This window comes from Cynara cardunculus (assembly GCF_001531365.2).
Source record: "Cynara cardunculus var. scolymus isolate 2C chromosome LG 15, CcrdV1, whole genome shotgun sequence".
Classification (NCBI taxonomy): domain Eukaryota; kingdom Viridiplantae; phylum Streptophyta; class Magnoliopsida; order Asterales; family Asteraceae; genus Cynara; species Cynara cardunculus.
The window spans coordinates 20,737,255-20,747,600 of NC_037542.1; the positions used below are offsets into that span (position 1 = coordinate 20,737,255).

The following is a 10,346-nucleotide window of genomic DNA, read 5'->3' on the forward strand; positions in this document are numbered from 1 at the left end:
GAAAATCATTGGAACTTAATTTTTTTTACAAATTCGTCCTTGTACTGTGTAGAGAAAATTGCACCAAAATGGAACCAACTTTTACATTATTCTTGTTTTAGGGAACGAACTTTCAAAATTATCATTTTGGGAACCAATTTTCACCTGATTCCTATTTTGGAGAACCCACTTTTAAAATTATAATTTTGGAGATTCAACTTGCACCTAATTTCTATTTTGGGAAACCAACTTGCAAAATAATTATAGAAAAATGGAAAAATTATACCAAAATGGAACCAACTTTCACCTGATTCCTATTTTGGGGAACCAACTTTTAAAATCGTCGTTTAGGGGTCTCTATCAAACTTTTTGTTTATTTAAGGGTCTGATTGATCTGTTGAACATGTAACAGATAATTTAAGGGTCTCTATCAAACTTTTGGTTGGATTTGCCAAATTTGATTTAAACTTTAATATTGACACATATTGGTTAGATATAAAAATCTTGAATGTGATATTTAATATTTATTTTTTATTGCATCAATTAAATTTTTTTTATTAAATTAATTTTTTTATTGCATTAGTAAAAAATAATTTTTATCGTGATAATTTGGATTTTTTTCGAAAAATCTTCAATTTGATATCTGAATTTAAAAAAACGATATTTGAAATGAAAAATATATTTTATTGCATTAATTTTTGAAAAGAAATGAATTTTAGTTATTTTTCTATAATTATTTTGCAAGTTGGTTTTCCAAAATAGGAATCAGGTGCAAGTTGGTTCCCCAAAATAACGATTTTGAAAGTTGGTTCCTCAAAATAGGAATCAGATCCAAGTTGGTTCCTCAAAATGACGATTTTGAAAGTTGGTTCCCCAAAATAGGAATCAGGTGCAAGTTGGTTCCTCAAAATGACGATTTTGAAAGTTGGTTCCCCAAAATAGGAATCAGGTGAAAGTTGGTTCTCTAAAATAAAAATCAAGTGAAAGTTGGTTCCCCAAAATGACGATTATGAAAGTTGGTTCCTCAAAATAGGAATCAGGTTAAAGTTGGTTCCATTTTGGTGCAATTTTCCCTACTATTTAACAACTTACAACTTAAACCCAAACAATCTCATTTATTACATTTATGGTCCAAAATAGAGCTATTTTTAAAATTTAATTTTCCTTATAGAATACAAATTTGTTTGTATATCTCAATGGCACAATCAGCTTATTCATACATGCAAAATAGGGTGTTTATTTGTGGCTTATTCGTATAAATAAAAATAATATGTTGTTCATATACAACTCAAAAAAAAGACACCTTGGCCCCTAACTTTAAACACACCTCCTTCCATGACACGCCTCTCAATACTTTGTTTAACCTTATTCGCTGAAACACACTCCTACCCAACAACCATCCTCTTTACTGTCATCCTTCCATTATGGTGATCGTCGTCCTTCCTTTCCGGCATCGTCGTCAACTCCCCTTTCATCTGCAAAGGTATTGATTTCCTTCTTTCTTTTATGTGTTATTTTTTTCTACATCAATTTCTTGATTGATTTGCTCTTCCATGGGGTGTTTATACATGTGGTTGGAGCAGTTGCACACAAATTTTTAGATTGATTTCTTTCTTTTTTCTACAACGATTTGTTATACAAAGGGATTGATTTTAGGGGTTTGTTAAAACCGAATGACTCGAAACCAAACCCGAACAAAAAATAAGATGTTTATGCAAAACCGAAGACCCCAAAATCCGAAAATTTACTTTTGGAGGAAAATTTATTTTGGGTTCACCCAATACTTCCTTAAACGATCATCATCTCCATCTTCATCCTCGTGTACAGGAATGGATTGTGTGAGATTCTTTGAAATGGGTGCATAGGAAAATGATCAGGGTAATCGTGGAATTATTATTACATTCAAGAACTTGTCTTCTTGAATCTCAATATAAAAAACCAACTTCTTGTCTCTGTAGTTGCTCCAGTTTGCTTTCTTCTCCAATTTACGATCTTTTGAAAATTCTCTGTGTCTTGAGACGGATATAAGATTTGCGTACGTCTTACCCTACTCAAACCCTACCTCCAGATGAAATATACCGAGTTTGTTTGGTTTTACAGGCTTTCCAGTAACAACTCCCCTTATCAATTTATACCAACGTCACGTCAGCCTTAAAAATGATCTGAAAATTACTCTCAACTACAAGGATTTCTTATCAATTTCTTAAGTGATATCTTATCGTAAAGAACTATATGTCAATCAAATAAAACAAAACTACAACTTTTAAATATTTTTTACTATAACTTAATACCAAATGGTTTATTAATTAAATAATTATAATAAAGTCAAATTAATTAATTAAATAAAATATTAATTTAATTTAATTTATAAAATATTTTTATTCAATAAATAAATGTAAAAAATTACACTTTAAAAAAAATTATACTCGGAACCAACAAAAAGTACTGATATGTAACCATTACCAAAAACCAATTTCCTAATTAAAAATTATACTCAGAACCAACATAAATTTTTAATTAGAAATCCTTGTAATGGATGCTCAAATGGATCTGATATTGAAATTGGGATGATGAGTGTAGCAAATTTCTGCAATCAACCAACAAAGAGTTCTTTCATAGGCCTATCTCACGAAACCTTGTCTGTACAACATTACAAGCATGATAGAATTGAAGCTTCAAGCAGTGATTCTTGCCACAAAAATGAACAAATTTTTTCCGTTTCGTTCTACAACCTCCGATGAGTTCTTATGAAGTTGGTCGTGTTCATATCCAAAGCCGTCGAGCATGCGTGGGCTCCAGCCAAGCACACGGCCGTTGACAGCAAAAGAAGCGCCTTCCACTGCCTCCCAGATAACAAAATTGCAAAAGTCAAGGATACAGCAGCAACCACCGAGAACCTGTTCTTCCATGCCTCAAAAGCTTTCAACACACTCCGACATTCTTTACAATGAACCACGTGCCGGAAATACCTATTGGAAAGATTTGGTGCGTGTTTTGTGCCGATTCCGCCCTTGGCCGGCGATGAAGCCGCAATACTGGCAACAAAACCAGCAGGAGCATGTTCCACAACTGCAGCCTCTTTTGGCATTGAAATAGTGGTGTGCCCAAAATGGTAAGGCATTCCATGGCCAGCTTTATCCATCCATTTTCTATACTCAGCTACCCATGTATCTGAGGATCTTAAGTTGATATAAAGTTCTTTTGTCGGCACTTTTTCTCGCATCAAAATCTCGTTTTGAGACGATAGAAATCCCATATCTTGTTCGAAAACTTTACCTGCATTTTGATGGAAGTACCATGCTGGGAAAAGGCTAGCTAGCGGTGATCTTTTTGTGTTTCCAAATCTCACAATAAGCATAGATTTCCCTTGGCCTGTTGGTCTGCATAAGAAAAGGCCCGAAAAGTAATTTGTGACCCCATTTTTGTCGACAATCTCACGGTTGTTCTGGAGATTACATGGTGCCTCGAATCTTAAGAAGTTGGGTGTGGTTTTTTCGGCTTCACGACCCCACCAGCCAGCAAACCCGCGATCGGTTCTTTCTGTAACCTTGAAAAGTAGTGGTTGGGCGTCTTCCCTTTTGGCACTCCAGTCGGTTCTATCGTGTGAGATGGGGACATGGGCTGGATCCATGAGGTTTTCTAGAAGAATGGAATGATCATAAGGAAGCTCGTGAATGGTTGAAATATCACGAAAATCAGGGCGGGCAAAGTTTTCAAACCATGGGATTTTAGCAGGATTTGGTGGGGTTTTATGTGACATCCATATCCACACAACACCTTGGGAGTCCTTCACCTCAAATGTCTTGGTACAAGCTGATCTAGGAATTTTTGCATCTGCAGGAAGCTGTATGCATGCCTCATATTATTGCAAATACACCAAACCAACCTGAGGAATCTTGTGGGATATATGCAGATAAACAAGATATAGAAGGGAGATAGAACAATGGATCAAAAGTCCGTCAAAAATTTAAAAACCAACCTGAGGAATCTTGACGCATTTGCCATTGCCTTCAAATTGCCAGCCATGGTACAGACATTCTAGTCTTCCATCAATCAACTGGCCTTCGGAAAGTTTTGCTAGCCTGAATCAATTAACACATTATAATGCTGGCAGAATCAGCTGATCAAGAAAAGATAAGCAAATGAGGAGAATCTTTGAATAACAACAAAGAAACAGGCTCTAAAGACGACGGATACAGTCATTCTACTCTTTGGAGGAGATGTAAACAGGTCTGTGAACATCCCACCTCCAAAAGTTCCAATAGTTTTAAGAAGCAAGAGAGACAGACTACAAGGTAGAACACAGACAATTCCTAAGATATATGACAAGCATGTTAGCTGCAGAAATGGGTTTATATGAAAAAAAATGGGATTTGCGGATTTGGGTCTGAAGTTGAAGATGAAGAAGAAAAAGGATGAAGATCAACTGTTCAATTTATTGGATTGATTCTATTTGACTTCTGTTTTATTTGATTATCGATCTAACTTTGATTATTGGTTTAATATTTAAGTTGGATAACCTTTAAACTATGCATAATTCACAAGTAACCCTATTAACGATCTAAGCATTGTACCAAAGCAATTGCGATCATGCGAAGAAAACTACAACTTATCAAGTTGAAGTTAAAAAGTGCCAAGAAAGCTACAATTTATCAACAATTATGGATTGCTACACCCAATTGGACAAATTGGATTTGATCATAAGAGTATACTAAAACCCTTGAACGTACAGATTGCTATGAACATACGAGATGAGATAGAAATCGAGTTTAATTTCTTGAATTACCTGTGAGGGCAACGATCTTCGTAACATTGAAACTCTCCATTGCCATCACGAAACAACACAACTTGTTTATCAAAAACGGTCAAACCCAAAGGCGCATCCTCTGGTACATCCTTAGCTAGATACAACGGATACCATTCTTCTGTCCAATCATAATCCACCACGTCAACTCTCCCTTTCTCCTCACCAACAAGAACATCTTCTTTCCCGATCTCCGGCGATGCGACGGCAGCACACCTGACTGTGACTGGCCATTTTCTGGATTTTCTGAAAGCTGATGATTTGGTGGTCTGCAAGAGGGTGACGGAGGGTGTTCTGCAATTGGAAGCGTTGGAGTAGAGAAATGGGTGTTGGAGCAGCAGAGCCATTGATGCAATGAGTGATTTGGAGATGACAAGCAGGGAAAGGCATTTGAGGAGGGGAAGAAGGAAAGGTCTTTTTGCTTCTGGTGTTGGAGCACCATTTTTGGCCACACGTTATGGAGAGGAGACATACACACCATTTCAGCCTTTTATGACACAAAAAAAAAAAGAATTCAGACCTAATTTTTACATTATGTTTTTATTACACTGGACGTGATAAGATAAAACAGATATTTATCATCTTATTTTTGGTGCGTCACTAATTCTCTCATCAACCAATCTCACCCTTACTCCTTCATACCTATATTTGTGTACCAAACACACCCTTAAGATTTACTATAATTTGTAGGACTGAATATGGGTTAAGTTGGTCGAGTTGAAAATATTTGAATAACTCAATCTAATGTTTGTAGTTTGGAAAATCCCAACCCAAACGAAACAAAAATACAACCCAACCCGATTGGGTGGAGTTGGGTTAGTCGTGTTGGTCGGATTGAAATTTTGGTACACATATTTTTGTTACATTGAATATGATGCTTTCTTAACTCATAATTCATTTATTCATTTAATTTTTTTAATTAATTTAATATATATATATATATATATATATATTATTTTATGAATAAATATTTTGTTTGTAAAAAAAATACAACATTTCTTATTTTCCTTGTTTAAAGAATATATTTTTAAACAATTTTTTTAAAATATTAGCGAGACATATTGTGATCTAAAAATCTTCTTAATATTATTATACTAATGAATAATTTAGATTTTTTAATTAATTTAACATATTAATTAAACAATGTAAATTTAATTTTTTTGAAAGTATAATACCGTAATAAAAAATGTCATGTCACCAATATATTACATATGCACGTCTCATGAGGACAATGACAAGGCATGACAACCATGAGGACAATGACAAGGCATGACAACCTGATAACCAACATACTATTTTAGTTCAAATAAAAATGTTATTTATTGTTATAATGGATGAATTTTTCAATGTATAATGTTTTAATAAACAAATAATTTGAAATTATATTATTGTAATAACCAAAAAAAAAGGGAACAAAAATATTAACGTAAAAAATTGTCACATTTTGAACATAATACATATAAAACAAACACATTGTGAATGTTAATCAATACATTAAATACTATATTTATATGAAAAAAATCATGTTAAACAAAAAGTTAAGATATAAGTTCTCATTGATCTCACAAATTTTAGAGTTCTCAAAATTTTAAGACCTTGTATATTATATATAATATAAATTATAATAAGTATAAACTTAAAAATATGAAAAAGAAGTTGTAAAAAGACAATATTACCCTTGTCTTAACGGGTCATTGGTTAGTGAAGTTAAAACAAGAGACCCAATGTATAACAAAAGTAAAACTATAACAATCATACATATAATTATTTTGTTTAGAGATCGAATCCAAAATTTTCAATAATCACATGGACGAAATTTATAACTGAATACCTGATCAACTGATCTTGTATGGGGCCTCATTGAAAATCTTTTTTGAGAATCAACCCATTATTTTTATACCATATTCTATAATCTACTGAGTGAGCTAAAAAATGTCTTTTTTTTGTGTTTTGGAGATGAGTTTTATATGAAATCGGTTGAAATGGTCGGTGATCAACCTTTTTTATTCAAATAATAATTATAGTGTGATGTGTGATAAAAAAAAACAATGTTTTTATATGGATTGTTACTTGAATTTGATGTAATCAAATATTAGATTTCCAAGTTTTTCGTAATTTTTGATTATTTGAAATACATAAAATGGCTTAAAAGTAACATTCTTATATATTATTGATGTAAAATAGTATGTGAAAGTTCTTAAATCATGATAAGAAAAAATATGGGTGAATAAGTATGTTTTTATATGACATATTTTATGGAGGTATTAAGGGGTCGTTTATCAAACGTTTATTTGATAAGTGTTTATCAAGTCATATTACTTTATCAGATGAAAATAACAAGGACTAAGAATCTCACCTTGTAAGAACAATGACAATAACTGAAAGTCTACCTTGTAAGTGAGAGTGATAACTCTTACCATATTAACACTTACATGATACATTGTTGCATATTATGCTATTTTGATGGACTAAGATCTTATCCAATAAAGTAAATGATATTGTTGAATCTTATCGGTAAGCACTTACCAGTCTAAGGGGCTATTTGGTTCAGACGAAGGAATGGAAATGAAAATCAAAATGAAAATGAAAATAAATTTTCATTCATCCTAATTTAACCTGTAAAGAAAATTTGGCCTTGTTAGAGAATGAACCCATTATATCATATAAAACCAGATAATTTCAACTGTTTTCTCATTTGTTACTTCTTGATACTTTTTAACCAAACACCCATAAAACCAGATAATTTCATTTGTTTTCTCATTTGTTACTTCTTGCTAATCTTCCGACAACTTTAAGCACTTTTTTCTACTATCTTTTTAAAGCCTTTTTATATTTTTCTTATAGTACTTGTTTGCTATTGTAACACCCATAAAACTGATATATGATGAAATACCAAAGAAGGACCAGGAAATTGGTAATGGAGTATAAAAATATGAGTTTTACCCAAAAAAAGGAAGTAAAATAAGCTAGTTAATTACATGCATAAATAAATGGTTTGAGGATAATAACCTTCTAATCTAATCTAATCCTCAAAAGAACTAGATGATGGTCAAAGTGTCATATAAACTGTCAAAAGATGGAACCAACACAAGGCATCTCAAAAGGTCCTCACTAGAATCTCTTTAATGGTGGCCAATCAAACCTCTCTAGCGATCCCGCCACTAGAACCTGAGATACATGCCGACAAGAAACAAGTGTTAGACCAAAAACCCTAGTGAGTTTGTACATAATCATAAGTGGTAAGATATACAAGATAATATCAATTAGTAACCATAAATCCGTATTTGGTTCTATTCACAAGTCCACAAATTCCATCCCCTTGGAGACAACGTGGGAGACTCGTAACCATTAAGAGTGGCGGGAACACAAAAGTATGTCTCTCATCCAATGTTATTGCATGACACTTCAAGACACAATTTTTAACGGCCTTTAACCAAATTTCACCTCAAAATTAGGTTGACCTCCGTGTTTATTCTTGTGAATAATACCTCAAGGCTCACATACTCAGTGCCTACTCTATAAGTAGCATCTCAAGCATAATAGGTTTTAGTGTCTACCCTTCCGAGTAGCACCTCAAGACTCAACACTCTTAGTGTCTACTTGAAGAGTTCTTTCAATCATAATTTCCAAGCAATATCCATTCATCCAAAAGTGAGGGAAAACAAACCCACAAGTAGGGGTGCTTAAAAACCCGATCAACCCGACCAACCCAATCAACCCAACCCAACCCAACGCGAAATAACTCAACCCGAAGCAACCTGATGTCTAATCAAGTTGTAAAATTGTCAAACCGTAGGTATTGAGTTGATATTGGGTTACTATTATTTGAACCCAACCCAACCCGACGAACCCGATATCCTTTTATTCTTTGATTCAATATGATTGTTGAATTTTTATTAATATATACATTAGACAATTACACTATCATATATGCTGTTTATATACACACGTTTTCAATCTATTCACATCTCTATATAACTCATTCGTATATATGTTCAGTAACTGTGAACATATATATGTAAAATGAGAAAATTAACTGAATGTGATATACGTAAGAAATATGGATAAGTTGTATCAAATGGTTGATGATGAAAAAGAAATTATGAGTAGAGAAATAATATATTCAAAGTTAGAAGAATATTTTAATATACCAAAGTATCAACCCAACCAACCCGTACGGGTTGGATTGGGTTGGGTTGCACTTTGGTTTGGGTTGTGTTAATATTTTTTCAAACCGCAAGCATTGGGTTGAGTTGTTCAAATGCGATCAACCCACTCCATGAGTACCCTTACCCACAAGGTTATTCATAACAATATAATTAGAATTCGTAGGAAAATCCCTATATTAGGTAAATACGCTCAATAACTAACATATGAACTTAGTATCATAGGCCAAGTTTCATGTAATCTTTCTCAAGATAAATTCTAGCATGAGTAAAAAGGATTTCATGCTCCGTGGTGCCTTTCTCAAAACACGCATAAAACATCTTCCAAAGGACATATGACCAAGTTTCCAAATAGTTGACCTTTTTTAAAGAAGTCAAACTATGATTTTGATGTGAGCAAGAGAACTTTTATATGATTTTAAGTTAACAAGGTTGTGAATTTTTTTTAATCGACTTATTGACAAGTGGATAGCAAGCTTAAACTAACGGTCAAAAGTGTCTGAAAGTCCTAGATTCAAATCCAAAAAGGAATATAAATCCCTTTGTGGCGGTGACTCCGAGCTACCCACAAAACAGGTGATTGTTCTTGGATTAGTCAGCTCGTATAGCGGGTTGAATATCCAGGTTAATAAAAAAAAAGTCTCGTATGAAAGGATTATTACATAAATCTATAGGCATAATGTTACTTTTATGAGCCATATTTCTCCACATTTTTTTGCCGATTTTTAATACGGACGTATCATATTACTATGGTTCATCTTGTGCTAAATGATACTAATATTATTGACCACCCTTTCCCAAGTCTTTAATCGAATTCTCACACATGTAACCGAGAGTATCCCCGACTTTACATTTAAGATTGTTTGACCATTGACTTTAATGTTGGATACTTAGATTGTTGATTCCAATATTTTATAAATGTATATGAATTAAAATTAAGATTCAATATATCTTTTTTACTCTATCATTTAAAAAATATAATATTTTTAATATGTGAATTTTAGGTATCTATACTATCTTATAAAACAAATTTAACAAAAGTCTTAAAGTCTTAAAATACTAAATGACCAAAATACCCTTTATATCACTTTTTCATCTTTTCACCCCCTCCTCTCCTCACATACACTCACCCTCTCACAACCAGTTTTTTTAAAATTATAATTTTAAATTTACACTTTATACACTTATAATTAGTTAATTAATTTACTTTACGTCCTTTACTTTTAAATATTTCATTTTAAACTTTTATCAAATTAATATCATAATCGTATATCAATTAAAACATGTTTAAAAAATACATTTTTATTTTAACAAGTTACACCATTATAATCGTCTCGTTAATACCTTCGAAATGAGTCCAATATTGAATAGTTTTTGACTTAATTATATTATTATAT

At 32.7% G+C, this 10,346-nt stretch overlaps 1 protein-coding gene across 1 annotated transcript; it reads right to left on the bottom strand.

Moving 5' to 3' along the window:
- Positions 1-2,513: 2,513 nt before the first annotated feature.
- On the bottom strand, positions 2,514-5,217 carry LOC112528773 (protein TIC 55, chloroplastic). Its single transcript, XM_025139846.1, has 3 exons — positions 4,766-5,217; positions 3,959-4,061; positions 2,514-3,823 (listed from the first exon to the last, which is right to left on the bottom strand). Exons 1-3 carry the CDS (start codon positions 5,128-5,130, stop codon positions 2,705-2,707), a joined length of 1,587 nt encoding a protein of 528 aa, XP_024995614.1. The 5' UTR covers positions 5,131-5,217; the 3' UTR covers positions 2,514-2,704.
- Positions 5,218-10,346: the final 5,129 nt, after the last annotated feature.